Source organism: Anomaloglossus baeobatrachus, chromosome 5 (genome assembly GCF_048569485.1).
Source record: "Anomaloglossus baeobatrachus isolate aAnoBae1 chromosome 5, aAnoBae1.hap1, whole genome shotgun sequence".
Classification (NCBI taxonomy): domain Eukaryota; kingdom Metazoa; phylum Chordata; class Amphibia; order Anura; family Aromobatidae; genus Anomaloglossus; species Anomaloglossus baeobatrachus.
The window spans coordinates 549546895-549572225 of NC_134357.1; the positions used below are offsets into that span (position 1 = coordinate 549546895).

A 25331-nucleotide genomic window follows, 5' to 3' on the forward strand; every position below is an offset into this window, starting at 1 on the left:
TGTCTGCAAGATGCTGGATGTCGCTTTGGACTTTTCATCAGCCTATCACAGTCTAATGGCCAAGTGGAGCGCGCTAACCAAATCCTGACGAACTATCTTTGCCACTTTGTGGATGAACACCACAGCAACTGGGTCAAGCTCCTTCCAAAGGCCAAGTTCTATAACAATCATGTGAGTGAGTCCTCTACCAAATCCCCATGGTGGTTTATGGCCAGCAACCCAAAGTTCCTTGTCCTGTGGCGTGTTCTTCGGCAACCCTGCAGCTAATAACCTTGGGAAGTCCTTCTCAGACATCTGGGCAGAGACCAAGTCTGCTCTTCTAGAGCGCTTCTCCAACTGCCTGAGCAGACACGCTGACAAGAGACACCTTGATGCTCCCTTCTTTCAGCCCGGAGATAAGGTCTGGCTCTCATCTAGGTACGTCCGCCTCAAGATGCCTTCATACAAGATGGGTCCCCGCTTTATTAGTCCCTTCGAGGTGCTCTAGCGGATCAACAAGGTGTCTTACAAGTTGAAGCTGCTACGCATCCCGAACTCCTTCCATGTGTCCCTCCTCAAGCCGGATGTCCTGAGTCGGTTCCATAGAGATCCTGGTGCCTCTCCTCCTCCTTTCTGTGATGGAGACATCTATGAGGTAAAAGCCATCCTTGCGGAGGAGGTCCGAGGTAAAACCTACTTCCTGGTAGACTGCAAGGGGTTCGGTCCCGAGGAGAGGTCTTGGCAACCAGAGACGAATGTTAATGCCCCCTTCTCCTTAGGAGATTCCTGAAAAGGGGAGGGATAGGGGGATACTGTAGCGTCGGCTCATGCACCCAGGCCCCGGCGAGGGCGCCCCTCCTTTCACTTATTCACCTACCGCTTCCAGTATAGTCTCCATGCACATCCAGCTCTGTCTCCAGCGGAGGCATCCTCCCTCTCTCCTGCCTCGCATTTCCCTCTCCTGCTCGTCTCATTACCCAGAAGTTGTTCCAGAGGTCACCTATTACCTTAAAAGGTATTTAAGTCCGCCTCCCTTGACAGGAGGTGCCTGAGCAAAGTGGCCTATAGTGCGTTGCTAGTTCTCAGGTCCCCGTTTGATATTCTGTCTAGTCCCAGTACCAGTCTCTTGTTACTAACCACTGTCCTGACCTTGAGCCTCCTCACCTCCATTGCCTGTGTGCATTCACGACGTCAGAGCCTTCACCACACTGCCGTCTCGTCATGACAAACACCTCAGTGCCATCTCATCTCAGCCTCCACCTTAATGCTGCAATATCTCAGACTTCTGCACTGGACATTGACTATATCCGTCCGTAAGACACTGCCCCCTGTGGTCCCTGGCTGCCGTGTATTTAGGCCTTCTATTGGAAGCGCTGCACAGTCCCAGTATAGGGGTTCACTGCTGGGTGTTTCCTCAGGGGAGTCCGGTACAGAGTCCAGTGGGTCCACCCACAGATGCTCACCACCCCTCAGTGAGCATAACAATCAATGAGCCAGCAAATTTCATGCAGGACAATATCCCCTGTCACACAGCAAAATGGTGAAAACAGTTTCAGAGCCCTGACCTAAACCCAACTGAGCATCTCTGGAGAGACCTGAAAACGGCTGTCCACCGACGTTCACCATCTAACCTGACGGAACTGGAGAGGATCTGCAAGGAAGAATGGCAGAGGGTCTCCAAATCCAGGTGTGAAAAACTTGTTGCATCATTCCCAAGAAGACTCATGGCGGTACTAGCTCAAAAGTGTGCTTCTACTCAATACTAAGCAAAGGATGTGAATACTTATGACCATGTGATATTTCAGTTTTTCTTGTTTAAAAAAATGTCTTCATTTGTTTTTTTCTGTCAAGATGCTGACAGATGGGGTGCAGAGTAATGAGAAAAATTGAGAAAAAAATAAACTTTTTTTGAATTTACCAAATGGCTGAAAGAGTGAAACTTTTAAAAGGGGTCTGAATACTTTCCGTACCCACTGTAACTGCAGCACATTTTTACTATTTCTTAAAATAATAAAATTTTATTCACTTATATGGTGCCAGTAATTCCATAGTGCTTTACATATATCAGCAACACTGTCCCCATTGGGGCTCACAATCTAAATTCCCTATCAGTATGTCTTTGGAGTCTGGGAAGAAACCAGAATACCAGGTGGAAACCCACGCAAACACGGGGAGAACATACAAACTCCTTGTACATGATGTCCTTGGTGAGATTTGAACGCAGGACCCCAGTGCGGCAAGACTGCAGTGTTAACCACTGAGCCACCGTGCCTCCCTCATTCATTTTCACAAAGTTCTCCAAGTATTTGTCCCAGCTTACCACAGCCTATTTCTGGCTGTCCTGGTATAATGTTTTTTTCCCCTGTCAAATATCGCACACCAACTTTAACCTTGTTCCCACACATACGTCACAATGAACTAATCCCGGCTATTCAATTTGTCATATAGCAGATAGCCATTGTTTTATTTTTCCAGCAGTGCATCGCACACAACCCTTAACCTAGTTCCTACACATACTTCACTGTGAACTTCCGCCTATTCAACCGCTAATATAGCATATAGATCTTTTCTTTGTAGTTCAATAGTTTGGACAGTTATTAAAAACTCTTTAATGCACAGTACATACCATCTTTCTATACTAAAGTCATATTACTTATAAGCATATATTTTATTTTTCACCAATTTTTGTATGTCCCCTTCTCTTTCTTTTTCACACACCAACACTTTGCCACTGCACTCAGGTTAGCACTAACACAATGGTAACAGCATTACAGCTTCCTACACGCAGGACACTGTACTGCTCATGCCCATGGGTTTGAACCCTAATATCGTTTTTCCTTTTAGACTTTTTTTATTTACATTTTTATATATTATATATATTATTCAGGATCTATTGTCCTTTTTACATTTTTTTTCAGTTTTAAAGTTGATAAATTTTCCTTGAAGTGAGTGTTATGATTGCGGTACATCAGAATACATGCCAGGACGCAGCATTTGAACTTTGACATAGCCATGTTGTTTAAATTGTATTTGCCTTTCGACTCATGGATTTTGCTCCAGCTGATATCATCACAGACTTATTTCAGGTTTGTGTCAGGCACAACCCCATAAGTTGAGCAATCTCCCTGCACCCATCGCAAGTTTATTGTGCTTGATTGTCCACAGCTTTCATCCAGATTATAAGGGCACTCAATTATAAGCAAGATTTTTGTTAAAAGTGCATCTCTTTTGTCAAGAAAACATTTAATTTCTCCCTCAGAGTTATTTTTGATGGTGAACAAAATACGATTTTCCAGCAATTTATTTTTTTCCCAAACTAGGTATGACAATGGCTTCTACCCTGTGTGGGATTTTTGATGTTTAAGAAGGTACCATTTTCGGGTAAAACATTTCCCACATTCTGAACATGAAAAAGGTTTCTCCCCTGTATGGGTTTTCTGGTGTGTAACAAGATGTGATTTCTGGTTAAAATATTTACCACATTCTGAACATGAAAAAGGCTTCTCCCCTCTGTGAGTTCTCTCATGTGTAGTAAGATTTGACTTGTCGTTAAAACATTTCCCACATTCTGAACATGAAAATGGCTTCTCTGTTGTGTGAGTTCTCAGGTGTATAACAAAACGTTTTTTATCTGCCCAACATTTTCCACATTCTGAACATGAAAAAGGCTTCTCCACTTTGTGGGTTCTCTGGTGTGTAACAAGATTTGATTTCCGGTTAAAATATTTCCCACATTCTGAACATGAAAATGGCTTCTCGCCGGTATGAATTCTTTGATGTGTAATGAGATGCGATTTCCGGTTAAAACATTTCCCACATTCTGTACATGTAAAAGGTTTTTCCCCTGTGTGAGTTCTGTGATGTGTGATAAGATTTGATTTCTCTGTAAAATGTTTCCCACATTCTGAACATGAAAATGGCTTCTCCCCTGTGTGAATTCTCTGATGTGAAACAAAATGTGATTTCTGGGTAAAATATTTCCCACACCTTGAACAAGAAAATCTATTCACTGTGTGAACTATTTTATGTTTAACCAAAGATGTTTTGAGGGGAAAATTATTTCCATATTCTGAACGTGAAAATGGCTTCTCTGCTTTAAGGGCATTTTGTATTTTAATGCCTATTTTTTGACTTTTTTTTTTCTTAGTAGTCTGTAATGATTCAAAAGTTAGGACCTGTTTCAAAGGATCAGATGATAAATCTCTGCTATGAAGACATGATGGGATATTTGGAGCAATGGCATTCACTTCAATTGTATCCTGTGTGATTTCAAGTTCATCCGATTTATAAATTGAAGATGTCCGTTGTCCCTCTGATCTTCTAGTACAGTCATCTGCTAAGAACAAAAAAGTTATTTTTGAATAAAATATCCTTGAAAAGTAGAAATGTTTAAAAATATAATTAACTTTCCATTTCCATGTATTTTTTAATGTAGCAAAATTGAATTGTTCACTACGAGAATGACAGTTCAATCTACTAGAAGATCTCATAGCACGAACCAATAAAGCATGGTGTTCACCTGATTGTTCATTCTGCCTCCCAAATATTGGAATAAAAAGCCACCAAAAATGTTAGGCGAGTATGATACTAATAAATACTTCTACCCATCCCACAAAAACAAGCCCACACTTGGTTCCATTATCTGTCAATGGAAAACAGAGCATTTACACATTTTTAGTTCCTCAAAGGCTCTTGAAAAGCAACATGGCTTCCATAAACTAACCCAGCAAAATTCACTTTAAAATCTCCCCCTTGTTTCTCAGCTTTCCAGCTTGCCCAAACCATATTTAGCATCCATGTAGTTTGCATTACTGTAGCGGGAAGAACCCACTACATTTACGGTGTGCGTGTTTCCTGGAGCACAATCTGAGCACTATGTGTTGGGTAATAAAATGGGATATTTCCAATTTTCACTCTCCAACATCCACTGCGTGGAGTCAAAATGGTCACTACAAATAAGGAGAATTTTACTGAGTGTTATGATTTCCAAATTGAAATAATTTTATGGGACTTTCTACTACTCTGATTTTCTCCCATTCCATAACATGAAGGTGTGACGCCCCTTAGGCTCCACTTCCAACAGAGGTACTGCACCTCAGCCAAAGGTGAGGTATCCCATTCCCGGGTAAGGAGGAGGTTACAGGTCGTTGCACACACACACAGACATACACTTTTTATTTAGCGATACTCCATCAGGCCATGGTTAGGGCAAGTTGCACCTTTAGGGAAAGCACAACCCTGAAGCCAGCTTGGAGGTGTGGTTTAGTTAGAGGGAGCAGACTGTAGAACGTTAGTCAGTCAGGAAGTCGGTGCGGAGGAGATCCTGGGGTCTGGAGCTGGAGCAGCTCGTCCCAGGGTCAGGAAAGGAGTCTTCGAGCCATGGAAAGTGAGAAATCCACCCGTGGGCTCACATCCACAGCCGGCATACCAGTGTGGAGGGACTTGGCCACAACGGGGATCCAGTCCCTAGACTAGTGGAGAAAAATCAGGCTCAGCTAGTAAACCGGAGGCCTAGGTTACTTCAAGTATCAATGCCACCACCGCACATAATCTGTTGAAAAGGTGTCCACAAAGGGCCAAGGGACAGAGCAAACAAGCCACCTGACAAGGTCCGCAGACATCGCCTCAGGGCACTGTGTGCGTAGGCATGGGGCAGGTGGGAGAGGCCAGCGCAGGAAGATGACCAGGGAAGGAACATAGAAAGGTGTACCAAGTTGTGCCTCTGAACTATCCGGGGATCAGCTTGGGCCCATCACAGCAGGATTCAGCACTGAGAGGGCAGCATCTGACTGGTCATATAACCTTGGAACGGAAAACTGTGAGTAAAACACTTGTGACTTCATCCCCCTCTGTCGTACAGTTCTTCACCGCGTCTACGGTCCTGCATTCCGCCATTACCGCTCAACACCAAAGACTCTATAACAACCAAAACCTCTATACCTGGCCTGGGGCTAAGCTCTACCCATGGAAAGCTAAAACACGTCAGCTGCATCACCACTGACCCCAGCGAAATTGCAAGACAGCGGCGGCCCCTACCTGGCCGCTTACCGCGGGTGGCGTCACAAACTTAATCATTCCCTGTAAATAACATCCCCCATTTAAAACGACATCGCCGGGGTCACGGAGTCGGGCCCTGCCGCTGTGACATCCTCCCGACAGAACCAGCCCAGTAACAAGTGCCCCCACAGCCCCGGTGTGCATGTCAAAGGCTTCTGCATATAGTCTGTAACATCTCCTCTGGGACCTGCTTCAGTGACGTCTGCTTCTGTCACCAGGCGTCAGAATCAGGAGCTCTGGGCTGTGCAAGTCACAAAGATTTGAAGTCAATAAGATTAGGGTAGCTGGCAATTGAAGTACCATCCAATTTGGCAGTATGGGTGTGTGTGCAGTATAGCTGGAGGAATCAGTTCTCTGCTTCACCCAACTGGAAAGCACCACATCCTACTAAAGCTCGAAGTATATTGCTGGAAACTGCAGTCCTATGTGCTGTTAAACGTCCACTTTTATTAAATAATCCATAGTACATATGTAGCGCCCCATGGGGCAGGTGATTAACCTACTCATTGTCGGGCTGTTGTGGGTCAGGTCTCACGGTGTCACGGGTGGCCTTGCCCGGGACTGTGTCCCCGAGGCGTACAGTAAATAGTGGGGAGATGGAGTGAATATGAATGTCAGTTGTGATGCCACCTGTGGTATGCGGCGCTGCAGGGTTACTCACCGGGGCAGATGTTGGGGTGCAGCCTAGATAGTGTCGCTCCCTACAGGCGGAGCGGGCCCCGGGAGGATGGCGGGGGAGGCAGTCCCTGGGAACGCCAGAGCTCAGGGCGTCGGCAATCAGAGTCAGAGTCAATAGGTGCGGGTTCCAGGTCTTTACTTACTTATTCGATGCCACACCCCAGGTACTGGTCTTTGCCATGACTGGCTCCGGTCAATCCCGGGCAGGTCAGATGTTCGGTGCGGTATGGCAGTCTGTGGGCCCTTCCTTACTGCGCTTTGTAGTGCGGGTCTTTGGCTTGAAGCTACTTTGGGTCCCCCTCCTGAACCAGAGAGTACTGTTCCTTATTCCAGTAGCATGGATCCCCTTGAGTCTGACCGTGATCTAGGCTCCGGAATCCTAGGTGACACTTGGCACTGGAAACTTGTAGTGGTCAGAGGGGCATGCAACCCCTCTGTCCGGTAAAGTCTGATAGTACAACATGGAATTGCACCACCCTAGGGTTCTGCACCCTGAACAGCGCCGGCCCCGGGGAAACTGGTTCGGTATCCCCACAGCGACCGGTAAAACTCCTATATCCCACAGAATCCACCAATACCGGGCTCCTTTCCTCCTGGTGTCTCCAGCCTGCCCCCGGTCTGGCCGATTCTACCCGGAGAAGCTCTGAAACACGCTCTCCGGGTGACCGTGTTCTTCTGAGTCCCAGACTGTTCTGGTACTCTCTCTCCTTTCTCCCCAGAATAGCTCTCAAGCACTCATTCCGGACGGTCTCCCCTGAGGGGAGCAGGGGAGCACATCCCCCCAGGGACTTGTTGTTACTTTTCTGTCCCAGACTCTTCTGAACTGATGTCCTGTCTGTTCTGTGTTTTCCCAGTGCTCCCCCTTCCCTCCGAATGAATCACCAAGCTGGGGAAATCCCGTTGTTATGGTGATCACCTTTAGCCTAGTTAGTGGAAAGCACCTGCTGTATGTGTTATGTATGTGGTGTAAATGAGACATACCAGATACCAATCTCCTCATTCCCAGGATTGATACTGTACCTTAAATGAGATGCAGTATACTGTGGTGCCTGAAGCCTTAGAGGCTCCACACATATAGGTATATATTATTTTTTCATTTTTTTTGCTGATATCAGAAAAGAGTATATTCGTCTGAGTAATTCTGATAATGGATTGCATCATGCAAGAGACAGGATGTCCTAAGATGGACAAAATCAGCTGCAACTAAAACATATAAATACTTCATTACGGCACGCAGGCAGGCTCATTTCACTCGAGGGTCGTCATTGTAGCAACACATGCTGTCAGAGCTCCAACATTTGAGACACTATGGCCTAAACCAAGTGAGTCAAACATTCGGCCCCTCAGGCTTTTTCTTGTGGCCCACAGGCCCGTGGACCCCGTGACGATCACAGTCGATGCCCGCAGTACTCAGCGCTTTATTTCGTTTGAATGGACTGCCGACAGCGTGCATTCGGAGAGCTCTCTGCAGAACTATACCTAAGGCACCTGCTGGCCAGTCACAGCTGACGTAGTGATATGATGTCAAGCACTGGACTCTGATTGGCTTCCGGCTGCCATTAGTTTAGGGATGCAGAGAGCTCTGCACGGCCAAGCAGTTTATTCAAATGAAATAAAGCGCCGACTACTGCGGCCCCTAGCATCGATCATCACGGAGTCTATGGGTCGCAAGAAGCAGGGAACAGTACACTGAGGGAACGGAGGACAGAGGAGAAGAATCTTTTTTGTGTGTATATGAAGAACGGCATATAAGAGGAAATTACTACAGGATGGGACATCTCTATAAGATGGTGACAAGGATGGGCATATTACTATAAGATGGGGAAAAAGATGGGGCATTACTAGAGGATGGGACATTACTATAAGATGGTGACAAGGATGGGCCACATTACTATAGGATGGAGACCAGGATGGGCACATTACTAATTGATGGGGATAAGGATGGGCACATTACTACAGGATAGTGACAAGGATGAGCACATTACTACAGAATGGAGACCAGCATGGGCACATTACTACAGAATGGAGACCAGCATGGGCACATTACTACAAGGGGACCAGGATGGGAACATTACTACAAAATGAGGACAAGGATGGGCACATTACTACAAGAAGGGAACAAGGATAGGCGCATTACTAAAGGATGGGGACCAGGATGGGCACATTACTACAAGAAGGGGACCAAGGATGGGGCACGTTAATACAAAAAGGGAACCAGGATGGGGCACATAACCACAAAATGAAGGCAAGGATGAGCACATTACTAGAAAATGGGAACCAGGATTGGCATATCACTACAGGATGGGGGCAAGGATGGGGCACATTATTACATGATGAGGGCCAGGATGGGGACATTACTACAAGATGAGAAAATAACCACCAATGTTGGCCAAAATTACTAAATGGTGCTAAAACAATATTACTTACAAAAAGGGTATTAAATGTAAAAAAAAAAAAAATTCTAAATAAAGCATGAAAATTTCTTTATACCATTAAAAATGCTTTTTTATATATCAACTAAAATAAACAAAAAAGTGCAGGTTATCGCCACATCTGTAATGATTCAAACTATAAAACCGTACCATAACCCATACGATGAATGCCATTTAAAAAAATAAAAAAACAAGTGAAAAATTCAATAAAGTGATCTTAACGTGTATGCAAAAAAAAATTTACCGTATTTTTCGCTTTATAAGACGCACCTGATTATAAGACGCACCCCCAAATTTGGTGAAGGAATAGAGAATTTTTTAATAAATGGGGTACGTCTTATAATGCCAGTGTCCGTCTAACAAATCATATAGGGTATATGTCCCTCATAGCCCCCCATCCTAAAATTAGCCCGCTTAATCTGGATATGGCCACCTTATATTGAATATAGCCCCCTTGTGCTGGCACACATCCCCTAGTGATGCCACATGTCCCCTATGGCTGGCACATGGCCCCTATGGCTGGTACACGGCCCCCTGTGGCAAGTACATGGCCCCCATTGATGCCACATGTCCCCTATGGCTGGCACACGTCCTCTATGGCTGGCACATGGCCCCTATGGCTGGCACACGGCCCCCTGTGGCTGGCACACGGCCCCTTGTGTTAGATATGGCCCCCAGGCTGCTGCTTTTAGTAAAATAAACTCTTTCCTTACCTTCTCCAGCACTGTCTTCCCTCGTGTGTCCCTCCGTGGGGTTGAGCTCGTCCTGTCTCCTGCACTTCCTACTTCCTGGTTCTCGGAGCCGGTCATGTGATCGGCACAACAGAGAGATATCTGTGTGCCTGATCACAGCAGCAGGAGGGAGACACGCTGGAGGAGGTAAGGAAAGAGTTTTTTATTTTACTATCGGCAGCAGCATAGGGGCCATAGCTAACACAGGGGGGCATGTGCGATCAAAGGGAGCACATGCAGATATAATATGCGCCGCTGCCCCAGCCCATCGCTGCCATGTGGTTTCAGCACCACGGTGATGGACAGCGGCTGTGCATATTATATTAGCGGGAGCAGGAGATCTCCCGCTGTAGCCTTCCCCAGCTCACCAGCCTCTACCAGTCTCCCTAAGCCTCCAGCACGGCTCCAGAGCGGCCCCCACCTTCCCTGGACCCTGCAGTATATAATCCGTATATTCAGATTATAAGACGCACCCCCTACTTTCCCCCAAAACTTGGGGGAACAAAAGTGCGTCTTATAAAGCGAAAAATACGGTATATGGCATTACTAAAAATGTCACTTTGTCCTGCAAAGAATGTGGCCTCCCAAATAAAATATTTTTCTATATGCGGCCCATATACCCAGCCGAGTTTGAGACCCCTGGCCTAGACAATTCAGGATTGAAGCAAAGATGAATGAATGAAAAAGCATACTTCTGCTGATTTAGAAGAGAAACAAACTATTGTCTGTTAGAACCTCCAAAGAAGCCATTACGTAAAATACATTTGTTTATTTATAAACCTTGAAGTCTACTTTTCCTGTGCCTCATCGTGTTTTTACTTAAAAAACAACTAAGCCTTATATTTTTTTAACATATGCTCTGCTCTCGGCATGTGTATTTCTTTCCTGTTCTGTCTCCGGCCTGTTTGCTGACAACTCGTGTCTTCTGATTTTGTATTTTCTCTGCCTCCTGGTTCTTACCCAACTAACTATTCTGCTTGTCATTTCACACCAAAAAACAGCCAATAACTCTATGGCCCCAGCTCAGGGGTTCCTGTGTAAGTCTAGACCCATTTATAGGGGTTAAGAGTGAAAAGCGAGGCAATCCCTGGGATCTGGAAAGCAGATTAGTTAGTGTCAAGTCTAGTCGTGGTTGCCATTGTTTGAGCTCTCAGATGACAACAAACACTTCCCTCGTTATGTTCTGTAAAATAGTGTTTGACTGCAAAATCTGCTTTCCAATAGCTAAATGGCTCTCCTTCCTTTCTGAGCTCTGCCATGTACCCAGACAATTCTGTACAACCGAATATCGGGTATTGTCAGGTTCAGGAGAGATTGGAAAATAATGTATAAGTTCCATTTATTTACTATTAATTAATGTTAGATAAAATTAACAAAATTGGGTTAAATCAAAATATTATTGAAAGAAATATATATTTTTTGCATTCCACTTTCTATTAATTCCTGAATGTGGTTTTTGATACTATGAAGTGTGCAATGTTCTAAAATATAATATTTTTCTTCAACTGGTTTTCTAATTTGTCTGCAGATTCTATGTACCCTGTCATTTGTCTTTGTAGTTTACAGATCTGGGCAGCTGTGAGAACACAATGTCTAACTCCAACAGAAGGACCTCCAATGCCCAAAGTAATGGGGACATTTTCAACGCATTGGCTTTAGTGGCAGAATGGTGATTAATTGATTGTGATATGGCCGAACTACGCCATTGATAAAACAGCCACAGCCAGTGACTGAGAAGAATCTGTGACTTCTCTGCATTTAGTGGTCACTACTCACCTGGGTAGTCATATCTAGGAGTCTCCTCTTTACTCCGCTCATCACTCCTCACATATGTCTCTGTAGTATTAATATGGGTCAGATCTTCAGCCTGAAACAGATATTGTAAAAGTCACAGACAGATGGAGAAGTCCCATCTATGATCAGCTCTAATCCTGCCATCTCCACCGCTCTCATTACACAAGTATAAAACATATAATACTGGAGGATAAAACAAGACTGAGCACAAGACCTTCACAGCCGTCTACACATCATAGGAGATTTCATGTCACCTTCTCTCCATCTACCTGATGATCCTGAGGAACATCGGGATCTTCTTGTCTACAGTCCTGTGGGAGAAGAGGACGGGGACATCTCTCTGGTGTTGTCCTCTCACTGGATAGAACTGGAGGAGACACATACAGGGACTGAATTCATTCCTTACATACAGATAATTATAGGCCGTTGTGTATTTAGTCCTGTCTATTACCTGGTGATGTGAGGGGCTGGGGAACCTCCATCAAGACGTCCTTGTACAGATCTTTGTGTCCTTCTAAATACTCCCACTCCTCCATGGAGAAATAGACGGAGACGTCCTGACACCTTATAGGAACCTGACATATACAATGATACCGTCACCCCCGATCCCTTCATAGCGTTACTGTATAATGTCCCAGCATTCCCAGCAGTGTCACCTCTCCAGTAAGCAGCTCAATCATCTTGTAGGTGAGTTCTAGGATCTTCTGGTCATTGATGTCCTCATGTATCGGGGGGTGAGGTGGAGGCCCTGTGATTGGGCTCAGGGGTCTTCCCCATCCCTCAGACACAGAGGCCTGACAGCGCTCACTAGAGGTCTTCTTCACTACTGTGTAATCCTGGTTATGGAGAGACACAGTAATAAATCTCACTCCAGACATTTCCAGAGTCCTCACCTCTCCAGTTCTGTCCATCTGTTATTCCCATAGATAAGAATGGTGTAATGTGACGTCATCAGAATCTCTCACCTCTCCAGTAAGCCGGAAGAGGATCTCTAGGGTGAGGTGTAATATCCTCTCCGCCATCTTGTCTCTGTCCATATCCATCCTTCATGGGGCAATCAGTTGAATTCTCTTCTATAGAAGATCTCCACTGAGAAGATCCGATATTATAGGGACCTGAATGGGGAGATGAGCAGATGAAAAACCATAAAGAATCCTGTGCAATAATACAATTAGTGGAGATAATAGGGAAAACATATGAGGAGACAGAACATGTAGAGGAGTTATTCTCTCTTGTCTCGAACAGACTGGAACATAAATTAAATTTCTGACATCTCCTCCATGTTCCCAATCACTGGCTATATTGACTATAGTTTCAGAAACTGATTGGGTTTAAGAATCACAAGTTAGTTGAAACCGAGTAGAGATGAGTGAAGTTCGGGTTCGAATACAGACTAAAAAAACAAAACAGAGTTTGGGTTCAAAGTTCCATTGAGTTACGAGTGCAAACCACTCAAGTGAGCAACGCTGTGCTTGGGTATAAGTGATGCTCAGCCTTGTGCAAGCCGCTTCCAGTGTTTGAATGGCTTGCACTGGGGTTAAAATCAGCATGATCAAGATGTAGCGTGAACACACACAAGAAAAAAAAAAAAAAAAGTGAAAAAATCTCTCCCACCCTCCCCTTTAAGTGTTCTGGCTGCATGTGGGTGGAGACACGAACTGCCCAATTATTGATTTGCATTGAGGTTCGGGTCAAGTCAGGGTCACAAACCAAACTTTAAAGTTTGAGCACATCTTCTGAACCAAACTTCCAAGAGACTGACGGGGCACTCCAGCAGTGGTGGCACAGGAGCATTATTAATTTTTAAAGTTTTACAATATGCTGTTTTTTCCTAACATCTAATAAATCCTCTATATTTAGGCCACACACAACAAGCAGTTTCCTCCTCGGAGTCGGCAGCTGAATCCGTTTCTCATAGACTCATCTTCCATATCACTAATTCTCCTCTCATTTACCGACACTGGAATCGGCATCAGCAAAACTGCAGGAGATATTCATTACACGTGAGAGGAGAAATAACCACTTCATGATGAGGACGACATCTTCATTTTCTACTGCGTCCCTATAAACATATTTGGCCAGGGTCGGTCACTGACTCCACCACCATCAGCCGCCTATATGAAGGTTTCCCATCTTCCCCGGGCTGTAATGTTTTATCATATTAGATCTTATGTCTGATTCACACACACAAGTTTGATGCATTTATAAAAAATAGTTTGTAAGAAAACCACTGATATGAGATATTTGGTGTCAAAATCTACATGTATGGGGATTTTTTATTTTTCAGGGGATATGATATTTTTTCTGTTATCGCCTCTTGAAAAACATCAGTAAAAAACAAATGAACAAGTGTTAAAATGTTGTAAAATAATATTGGAACTAACAACACATGTAGAACACCATACCAGAACTGTGAGACACATGATGCACCTTGTATGTCAAATGTTAAACATTTATTTAAAAGCAAAAAAAACAAAAACGGGTTCCCTTGTACGAGTCATTTTTCCTCCTCAACTGATAAATTTAGGAGGCTGCCTGGTTACTATGATGCCTGTATGCCAAATATTGGTCTCTGGGTCTGTAATGTACTAGAGTCTATTAGGCAAAGCTACAGGGAGCATCCAGTAAGTTTCCTCTTATCGCCCCCCACTACACATTGGATTAAAGTCAGATGAAACCACAGGGTTAATTGTCTAACTATGTAATAAATATGGAGCCTCCCGACATGATGTCAGGGCAGAGAAGGATCCGGCATGCTGAATTTCTGAATCTGATTCATTTCTTCTTCCTGGAGATAATCCTCTGCTCCAGGAGTCTGGAAGCAACTCTCTTAAACCTCTTTCACACGTCCTTGTCTCCGGTATGTGTTTGGTCCTTTTCCTCACGTACCGGAGACACGGGCACACGTAGACCCATTAAAATCAATGGGTCTGCGCTCACGTGCGTGTTCTGCCATGGGCCGTGTGGAGCATACGTGTGTCCATGTGCTCCACATGTCAACATGTCCGTTTTTCTCCGGCATCACACGGAACGCAAATGGACCACACGGAGGTGTTCCGTGAGACACGCGCCGGAGATAACACACGTGTTTGAAAAAATATTCACTTTACTGCGGCCAGAAGCTGCAGCAGCAGGGAGTCGGTAGGACCGGAGACCGAAGATCAGCAGAAGTTCCCGTTCTGCGTGTGTTATCACGGAGAACACACGTAGGCCATAAACACTGTTCACGGAGGGCAAACGCACCTCTGACACGTCCGTGAAAAACGTGCGTGGTTTTTCACGAACGTGTGAAAGAGGCCTTAGAGACCACAGGAAAGCTTGCATGATGGTGTGTATGGGGTGTCAGGAGAGATAGACATCACATGAATGATTGTTCAGACAACAGTTATCTCCTGTGTATGGGGCCATTAGTATTACACTGACAGGAGGAAAATACTTCTGCGAGTAGTTCTCGAGCCGTTCAAAGAAGACGTGCCAGTGATAATGATAATGGGAATTAACATTCTGCAAGAACTGGACCAGATTACATTCACTAAATGGGTGCCCAATTACTGGAAGAAGACTATTCCACATAAAGTTACTCAGTAATCATTCCAACAACTGATCCGTGTTTGTGGCACACAAAAGAGTGTCTCTGAGTGCCCAGAAAGATTACCGTTGTTCTTTCTCCCAGTCAGGTGACCATATTGCCACTACCTCTGGGGACCTTCCGCAACCTTGAAGGAATGGAGGAAAGCGCTGATCTAGGAGACCCAGGAGAAGGATGCCCCAATGTTCTGATAGCCCAGAAGCTGGCTGTGGTCTGTGATGGTCGCATTCCCATCAGAGCTGTGAATGTGGGTTCTAGAGAAATCTCCTTGACACTGGGGGTGGAGTTGGCGCAAGTGTACTTTTATTGGGGCAAAGTGTAAAGTCAGAAAGAGGTGACCCTAGTTCCAGTAGAGGACATCGTCTGGAGTCTGGCGCACTACTGCCGGAACAGAAGAAGCCCTGACCTCAAAATGGAATGGACAAACCACCCAGGAAAAAAATGGAGGAAGGGGTGGGGTACTGGCAGATACCAGTGGCGGAGAAAGACAAGCAGAAGACTGCATTCATCCTTCCCATGGGACTGTTCAAGTTCAACAAAATGCTGTTTAGGCTATACAATGCACTGAGTATGTTCAAGCGATTAATGTACAAATTCCTAGGTGATTTGAACTTCAGAGCTACCTTGATTTATCTGGATAACATCATTGTGTACTCAGATACCTTTCAAGAATATCTGGACAGAATCGGGTAGGTATTCGGGCGACTGCGGGGTCATAACCTGACGGTAAAGCCAAAGAACTGTCATCTTTTCAAGAAGAAGATTGAGTACTTGGGTCATACGGGGTCTCAAGATGGAGTTCTGCCTTCTCAGGATAAAGTTACTACAATACAACTATATCAAGAAGTGCAGCACTCCTGCTATTTAATAAGGTGCCTGAATAGGGTCCAACCCCGTATCAATAATGTTCCAAAAATCCGGCACTCAAATTGAAAAGAAATAAATTTTATTTATTCTTCAAATATTGGACAAGCAATATTGTGTTCTCAAAAAAACGTTTTCGGTCAAATGACCTTCATCAAGTTTTTTAACACAAAGCTTGTAAGGTGATATGTATGAAGTTGTCAATTAGAAATAAGAAGCTGCCTCTCCGGGTCCGTAATGCATTACGGACCCGGAGAGGCAGCTTCTTATTTCTAATTGACAACTTCATACAGGACAGGGGCTCTTAGACTGGCCCTCAGGCTAGGGGAGCCTTGCTATGACTAATCCCAGAATTACCTCTCATGGTTAGGATATCTGGGTGGCCTTCTGTGCCCTGTTCCTGACCAGCCCTGAACTAATACCCCCTCGCCCAACCACTGGGGAGGGCCGAGGTAGGAGTGATAAAGCCAACAGAAATAAACAAACAGGAGAAACCAAATCTCTAAATCACGGTGCGCACACACAGAGGTATAACGGTACCGTCTCACTAAACGATGTACCAGCGATTCGGACCACGATATGACCTGGTCAGGATCGCTGGTGTGTCGATACATGGTCGCTGGTGAGCTGTCAAGCAGGCAGATCTCACCAGCGACCAGTGACCAGCCACCAGCGACGCGTGGAAGCGATGCTGCGCTTGGTAACTAAGGTAAATATTGGGTAACTAAGCAAAATGCTTTGCTTGGTTACCCGATATTTACCTTGGTTACCAGCGCACACCGCTTAGCGCTGGCTCCCTGCACTCGTAGGCAGTGTACACATCGGGTTACTAAGCAAACCGCTTTGCTTATTTACCCGACGTGTGCAGTGAGCCAGCAATGGCAGCCTGAGAGCGGCGTACGCTAGTAACCAAGGTAAATATCAGGTAACCAAGCAAAGAGCTTCGCTTGGTTACCCGATGTGTACCTTGGTTACCAGCGTCCGCAGCTTCCAGAAGCCGGCTCCCTGCCTCCCTTGTTGCTCTCTCGCTGTCAAACACAGTGATGTGTGCTTCACAGCGGGAGAGCAACGAGCAAAAAATGAACCAGAGCAGTGTGTAACGATCAGCGATCTCACAGCAGGGGCCAGGTTGTTGCTTAGTGTCACACACACAACGAGATCGCTGATTAGGTCACTGGTGTGTCACAAAACCTGTGACTGAGCAGCGATCTCGCTATGTGAGAAGTACCCCTAAGACAAAAAGAGCTTAGGAGGAAAGAAAGCTTGGAAGAAACAACAAGACAATGGGAGGACTCCAAAACAACTCCATGCACAATGTAATACAATCACCAGCAAAACTGGGAAACAACAGCACACAGACCAGTTTAGCAAAAGCTATAGTCGGCATGGGAAGACACGGACTACCATCTTAAAAAGGCGTGGAGTGACTGTGATAAGTCTCCCACAACATGTGATCCAAGAAGTAATGTCGCACGGCGTTTGGCTCAAAATTCGCCGAGTGTCATGGCGGTATCTGGCGCTGTTCACACCACAGACTCCGACACTACACACTGTGGTTTCTCTGGGGCTTCTGAGTTGCACAGGCAGGCTCGGGCGTTGACCAGCTGTGTGCTCATTAATGATTGGGCTGGCAGGGGTTAATCTCTCCTGACCTGTTGGTTACCTCTAGGATCACAAGTTATGAGAACCCTATCAAAGCTTCTCCCCACCTTTTTAAGATGGTGGAAACTGACTTCCTGTGCCGACAACAGCTTTAAGTGATACAGTTGCTGGTGAACTACTGAGTGCTGTTTGGTGTGTTGTGTAAACTCTCTTGTCTGTTTATTCCCTTCCTGCTTTTTGTTTTGTCCTGATCTCGTATTGTGTAATGCCTCTGTGTATGATTGCTGCAAGTTAGAGTTTTAGTTTCCCGTTTGTTTATTTGTGTAGGTTTAACCACTCATGTTCCACCCCTTACCTAAGATGGGGAGAGGGAGCATTAGAACAGGGCTGGCCAGTAGCAAGGCTAAGTTGGCAGTCCAGACCTCTTAACCAACAAAAGTACCTCTGAGATAAGGGAAAGCTAGGGCCCGTCTAGCAGCCCCTGTCCCCGGTTATCCCCTAATACTTCATGAAAGGTAACCAGCAGGCTAGTAGAGATTAACTCCTGAAAGCCCGATCACTAATGAGAACACAGCTCGTCTATGCCCAAGCCTGATTGTGTAACTCAAAAGCACCAAAAGAGGCATAGTGCAAAGTGTCAGATTCTGCAGTGTGAACAGCCTCAGGTGCCGCCATGACACTCGTTAAGTTTAGAGACAAACACCATGTCACACCCAACAAAGAAGAAAGGGTTAATCTTGATGGCGAAATAAGGGAAGGGATTAACCCCAAGCAGAGAAGATACACAGAATACCATTAACACCACAGCAAGAAGAATAGAATGTCAGGGAGCAATTTGTGTAGCCAAATATTGTGACCTTCTACAGCTGGACACCACACAACTGTCAATCGTAACACACCCGTGACCCCATCAAAAGTAACGAACAAAGGGCACCCGTACGAACTATACAAACTAAAGAATTGTTGGAAGTGTTAATGATTAACTACTTGTGGGACAATCGACCAGGGATCCACAGTATTGCTTGGTCATGACCTACTAATATTGATGACACTGAGCCGTTGCCATCTCATGAATAAGAAATATCACAAGATCTGGCCAAATCCCCAGCTGTCTTTGAAAGCCCCACGGGGGCTCCTCCCATGGAAGATAGTTCGGTCCTAAACGTCAAAAGCTCTGGAGATCTGAATGGTCTACTGAAGGGGTTCCACCAACTATGCTAATCAATTTGTCTTATCTGCACTTTTAAGTCTTTTTCCCCTCTTTCTAGGTGTTGTGTGCATGTTGCGCATTCCTTTGTTGCATTGTGGGATGGTGAGTGTCAAGAGGGCTGCACTCCCTTCGTCATGGACTCTGGACCAAGAGTGTTGAGGACTTGATAAGTGGCCTTATGTTTGATGAATGTTTTGCTGTAGAGTTATGGCGGAGGAGTCAATTATACTGTGACTTTTAGAGGTCATGCTCCCCTTCAGTTTCTGTGCGTTTGGACAGAAAGTGGGAGAGAGATGCTGAATGGAGAGAGACTGAGAGGTGAAGCGTACCTTGAAAAGAAGACTACTGTGCCTGGCTACGAGTGGACTTCCGAGCAGGACTGTAAAAGGAATCGAGTGGTCATGCCCACTAACCAAGCCGGTCATGCCCACTAACCTGGACCAGGTCCCTGTGTCCACTGGGATTTAGCCACAACTGGCAAGAAAGGGGCCGAGGACTGAGCGCAGAAAGGGGCCGAGGAGCGAGGGCAGAAAAGGGGCCGAGGAGCGAGGGCAGGAAAGGGGCCGAGGAGCGAGGGCAGGAAAGGGGCCGAGGAGCGAGGGCAGGAAAGGGGCCGAGGAGCGAGGGCAGGAAAGGGGCCGAGGAGCGAGGGCAGGAAAGGGGCCGAGGAGCGAGGGCAGGAAAGGGGCCGAGGAGCGAGGGCAGGAAAGGGGCCGAGGAGCGAGGGCAGGAAAGGGGCCGAGGAGCGAGGGCAGGAAAGGGGCCGAGGAGCGAGGGCAGGAAAGGGGCCGAGGAGCGAGGGCAGGAAAGGGGCCGAGGAGCGAGGGCAGGAAAGGGGCCGAGGAGCGAGGGCAGGAAAGGGGCCGAGGAGCGAGGGCAGGAAAGGGGCCGAGGAGCGAGGGCAGGAAAGGGGCCGAGGAGCGAGGGCAGGAAAGGGGCCGAGGACCGAGGGCAGGAAAGGGGCCGAGGACCGAGGGCAGGAAAGGGGCCGGGGACTGAGGGCAGACGGGTTTCCTCACTTCCGGCCTCTCATAGTTGGGTCGTCTGTATCTATCAGAGGAAAAGGAACAAAAACCTCACAATTCATAGAAATCAGCGAGAAACACACCAAGAAAGTGTCAGAGCTGAAGGGGTTAATTTTTTTTTTTTTTTTTTTTTTTTTTATAAAACCTTTCAGGTTAAGATAGAGTGTCCACCATAGCCCTGTGCTCCCATAGGAAGACAGCATATGGTCATGTCTTAATCATCATATAAGGTTTTCCTTTAATTCAGTGTCATCACAAAAGAAAAACCATAACTGTTACAAACTTATAATAACCATGAAATCCAAATACACAAATCACACAAATATCTGTTTCCACTTCAAAAACCTCCACATCCCCTCTGCATCCAGTCCTCTCTCCAAATCATACTTATAATAGAAATGCAATTTCTCTAAGATCATACTGACGCAATCAGTCACCTCAATCACCTCCTCCTTATACACATACAGATTTCTACAATTCCAGAGCACTTCCTTCACACAAGCCACAAATATCCACAACAATCTATCCTCCGTCCTATTTAATTTACATAACCCAAACATAATAATCTTATAAGTCAGACACTGTATCCCAGTCAATTCCATACATAACCCACTCATCTTATTCCAGACATCCTTAGCAAAGTTACATGACCACAGCACATGATGCACCTCCTCATCACTTCCACACCGCTCTCTTGGACACCGTTCAGACACAGCCAACCCCTTTCTTTTCTGCACGCTCCTCACCGGCAGCACCCCATGCAAAGACATCCACACAAAATCCTTCTGTTTATTAAACAAGTCACAACGCTCCAATTTTTGCCAGACATCTTCCGCTTCTGCGGACTTCAACCCTACAATCACGCACAGCATATCATCCATACACATTCTCTTAGTCAAAACCTTCTTGTTAAGAAAGCTCAACATAGACATTTTCTCCAGATGAAATTTCTTGATAAAGGCTTCCACCCTCAAATACCACAGCGGACACAGAAAGGCAATTGGCTTACTATTGTCCTGAAAAGACCATTGTAGTCGATTGGCCATAGTGCCGGCCAAATATCTGGCCATACTAGCAGCTTTAGTTTCCTTAGCAAATCAAGTTATTAAAAACCTAATGCAATTTAACCCAATATAAACCTCCAGGTTAGGGAAACCCAAACCCCCATTCCTTCTACTTTTCAAAAGAATCTCTCTTTTAGCTTTCTCTATGTTACTACCCCATAGAAATATAAACAATAATCTATTTATACGCCTAAAAAAGACACACGGCGGAGGAAACACCAACGCCAAATACATAATCATAGGCAATATTACACTTTTAATAACCAATATTTTCCCTGTGAAGGATAATTCACGCAGCCTCCAAAAATCCAATTTCCTCGCTATCTTACCACTCATTACATCCCAACTTTTCTCACCTTTCAATTCCTCATCCAAACTGACACCCAATACCTCAATACCCTCAGTCACACATTCCATATCCACATCCCTCACCTCATGAGGACTAAAAAGAACCTTAATTTTACTTTTCCCCCAATTAATTTTGAAACCAGACGCAATACAAAATAATTTCACCAACAATTTCACCCTTTGCAAATCACACTCAGAGTCACACAACACACACACATCATCCATGTAGCCCACAGCCTTCACGACCTTACCATCACTACCTGGAACCAAAAACCCTTTCACAACCTTATCTTGCCTAATCAATTGTAACAGAGGTTCTAACACACAAATAAATAAAATAGGAGAAAGTGGACAACCTTGTCTAACACCAGACAAAATCCTGAAAGGTTCCGTGAAAAAACCATTCACCTGCACCACACTCTGAGCACCTTCATACAAACACGCAATCAATCTAACCAAACGCTCAGGAAAACCCATTCTAATCAACACACCAAACAAAAACAAATGGGCCACTCGATCGAACGCTTTCTCAAAATCCAATGCACACACAATTATACTTTTCTTCCTATTCTTACAGTCCTCAATCACATCTCTCACCAGGCACACATTGTCATGTATCCTACGCTTGGGCACCGCACAGACCTGTTCCTCACCTATCACTGAAGCAATCACCTCCTTCATTCTACTTGCCAGAATTTTTGCATAGATTTTATAATCTGCATTCAATAAAGTTATGGGTCTCCAATTCACCAAACTCCTCTTATCCCCCTTCTTATAAAGTAAAACCACCAATCCTCTCTTCATAGAGTCCGGCATCTCCTTCCCTGTGAATAAGAATTTCACCACCTCCAAGAAGTCTTTACCCACAATGTCCCAGAACTTGACGTAAAAGTCACATGGTATCCCGTCATGCCCTGGGGACTTGTTCTTAGGTGATTTGCTTATCACATCATGGAGTTCCCCCATAGTAATAACATCCAGCAACCTAAGCCCTTCATCCTCATCCACAAAGTTCTTCACCACCTGCAGAAACTCATTCTCCCTCCCCATCTCACATTCCTTCACATCATACAATTCTCCATAAAATCTTGCCACTTCTTTTATCACACCTTCTCCACGCACTTCTTCTCCTTCCTCATTCAGCAAAATTCTCATATCTTTCTTCCCTCCACACATTTTCTTAAAGAAAAATCGAGTACATTTCTCATTCTGCTCTTTGATTTTCACTCGAGAGCGGAACACAATCTCTCGACCTTTCTCAGTTATCCAGTCATTCACCTCTTTCTGCGCTCCCTGCAACTCTTTCTCCACACACATACCAAACGATTTACACCTACGCAGAAAAGCAATGCGTCTATTAAAGCGGATAAAGGCCAATCTTCTCTGTTTAGCCCTGGTGCAACCAACTTTCCGAAAGAAACCGCGTATCCTACATTTAACCCATTCCCACCATTGCAAAATATCACCAAAATCATTTTTCTGCCTCACCCATCCAGCAAACCTCATAGCAAACATTCTTGTAACCCTTTCATCCCCTAGCACACTCACATTCATTCTCCACCTACCCCTTCCATAAGAAAATTCATCCACCTCAAACACTCCCATCAAACATTCATGATCAGAAAAACACACTCTCTCTTGGACATAATTAGTACAGTAAATTGCATCTGAAAGGAAAAAATAATCCAGCCGGGAGTCCGTGCGACCATCCGCGGCATGATAAGTAAATGGTCCCGGTTTAGTAGCCACTGCATCCTTTAAGGAAAAATCTTTCAGTATCTTATTCCACAAAATACCTGTTGCATCCACCTTGTTTTCACAGGCACTTGCTCTTGCTGATTTGGAAAATACACAATTAAAATCTCCTACCACAAAAACAGGAACTTTACCGTGTAAAAATGAAATTAACTTCTGAAATAACAAAAGACGGTCATGTTTGTCCACATTTGCGTAAATGCAGATGAGCCTGAAGTCCCATCCATGGTAACACAAAGAAACCAGCACACATCTGCCTTCTTCAATCACGGTGTATTCCTTGACAGAAATGTCCTTATTTTGTATCAACACCCCAATGCCATCATTCCTATTCAAAGCAGAAAAAGACCAGATAGAGTCTCCATATTTCCACTCACTTTTCTTGGGAAATTTCTTTAATCCACACTCTTGTACACAGACAATATCACTGCCCTTTGAGGCCAAAAAATCCAATACCACTGTGCGCCTAGGCAAAGAGGTAAACGCACATTTTGTGATAGGATCCTTAGTTGTAACACCATAGAGGTATAGGTTTATGGGAACCAAAGAGGGGAGTAAGAAACCGCATTCAAGCAGGTGCAGAGCATTCACATTACGACGGATCTTCAAGCATATCCTCCAAGAGAGCCACCTTGCCGTCCTCCAAAAAACCCACACTGGGAGATATAGGATTAACTGCAGAAAGCGCCTCAGATTGCAACTCGTCCCCCAAGTCAGGAGACAATATAGCATAAGGATTATGTGTTTCTATTGGAGGCGCATGAACCCTTGCCAATGGATTACTCCTTAACCTCTTCACAGATTTATGAGACATTTTATTTTTGTCCAGCACCTTCTTGAAAATAGCACTGCTCTCTGCCCTGGGCATCCTAGCTTCCTCCTTCTCCTCTGGAGACACAGAAAATGTATACATACTAGGGCTCAAGGGAGAAACAGGCTCAGGGCTCAGAAACTCCTCAATCAGCTCTGCAGGAGTGAGATCCACAGAAGAAGCAGGCAGTGGCACACTAGGAGTTTCCGGCACCACACCCAATGGCTCTGCACACACAGAGGGCTCTGCCACCCCCAATAGGGCGTCCACCTTGGGAAGGTCAATGTCCACCAACATGGCTTGCTTCTCAATCTTGGGAAGATCATCTACCACAGCCCCCATTACAGACACAGCTGGCACCTCAGACACCTGGGGGTTAACAGCCACATTCTCCAGAGCTGGGGTTTGCTTCACAGCCTTATCCCTGTCTCTGCGCCGCACAAACTGAGATCTCTCCAAAAATGACTGGCGATGCAAGCCAGGGCAAGACCTACAAGTGTGATCTCCTGCACCACAGATATCACACATAGGGGAAAAGGGGCACTCCGAGGCTTCATGCCCCACTTGTTTGCAATTCCTGCAGGCTACACCTGCCTCGCAGTTATCAGCCACATGTCCATATTTGAAGCATTTCCTGCAAAAAGAAGGCTGCCCAGGATAGAAGAGATAGCCCCTCTCTCCCCCAATGGAAAAATTCCCGGGAGGGTGCATTATTCCACCAATGTCCTCTGGATCTTGTTTAAAACGCACCCAGAATTTTATGTTCCCATTAAACACCCTAAACATGTTTTTCTGCTTAATTCCTCCTTTAACAGATGAGCAATATCTGGCCAAAAACGCTCTAATCATGGCTATGTCTACAAAAGGGTTGTACATATGGACGGTGATGGGCCTCTCCACATTAGAAAAAAGTGGTTTAACCAGGATAAACTGCAGAAACTCGTGCGCCTGGTTCTCTCTCAGCAGTTGATAAAAATTCAGGCAGTCCTCCTCCGTGTAAAAGGAGATGTCAAATCTACCGGCCTTCGCAAATTCCTGGATGCAAAACACCTTGTCTAGGTCCACTCCGGCCAGCCCCATCACCACATTCCCGACAATGTACTCCAGCCCAATACTCGTCCGGTCATCCTCCACCACCTCCAACCGCACAGTATTCTTAATAGCTGCCATTTCTAAAGTGCCCAAGGCACGGGATCACTCCTCCTCAACCCGGAACCCTACTGGGCAAGAACCCCCCGGCCCAGCCCAGGTCCCAGCATGTGCAGCAGACGCCACACACACCAGGACAATGGAGCTAATTCCCCCAGAGAGCCTGAGCCCAGTAATGGGGAATCTCCACATACCTCCACCTGCAGAGCCGCACACTAGATATATGGCTGCTCTGTGCTTCCA

At 45.4% G+C, this 25331-nt stretch overlaps 1 protein-coding gene across 2 annotated transcripts; it reads right to left on the minus strand.

Moving 5' to 3' along the window:
• Nucleotides 1-2004: 2004 nt before the first annotated feature.
• LOC142312249 (uncharacterized) lies at nucleotides 2005-25331 on the minus strand. Of its 2 annotated transcripts, none has more exons than XM_075351178.1 (8): nucleotides 25283-25331; nucleotides 12637-12786; nucleotides 12328-12507; nucleotides 12123-12246; nucleotides 11941-12038; nucleotides 11654-11744; nucleotides 9860-10015; nucleotides 2005-4312 (listed from the first exon to the last, which is right to left on the minus strand). In XM_075351178.1, the coding sequence occupies exons 2-8, from the start codon at nucleotides 12712-12714 to the stop codon at nucleotides 3315-3317; spliced, it is 1725 nt and encodes a 574-aa protein (XP_075207293.1). In that variant the 5' UTR covers nucleotides 12715-12786; nucleotides 25283-25331; the 3' UTR covers nucleotides 2005-3314. The 2 variants fall into 2 exon arrangements, with proteins under 2 accessions (XP_075207293.1, XP_075207292.1); XM_075351177.1 differs by having other exon boundaries at nucleotides 2005-4315.

Coding starts and splice junctions, on each gene's coding strand:
- LOC142312249 (XM_075351177.1), bottom strand. CDS start 12,714: ATGGATATGGACAGAGACAAGATGGCGGAGAGGATATTACACCTCACC. Junction 11,745..11,940: donor ATGTTCCTCAGGATCATCAG/GTAGATGGAGAG, acceptor TATCTGTTTCAG/GCTGAAGATCTGACCCATAT. Junction 4,316..9,859: donor GGAAGACAGTGCTGGAGAAG/GTAAGGAAAGAG, acceptor TTTTGTTCTTAG/CAGATGACTGTACTAGAAGA.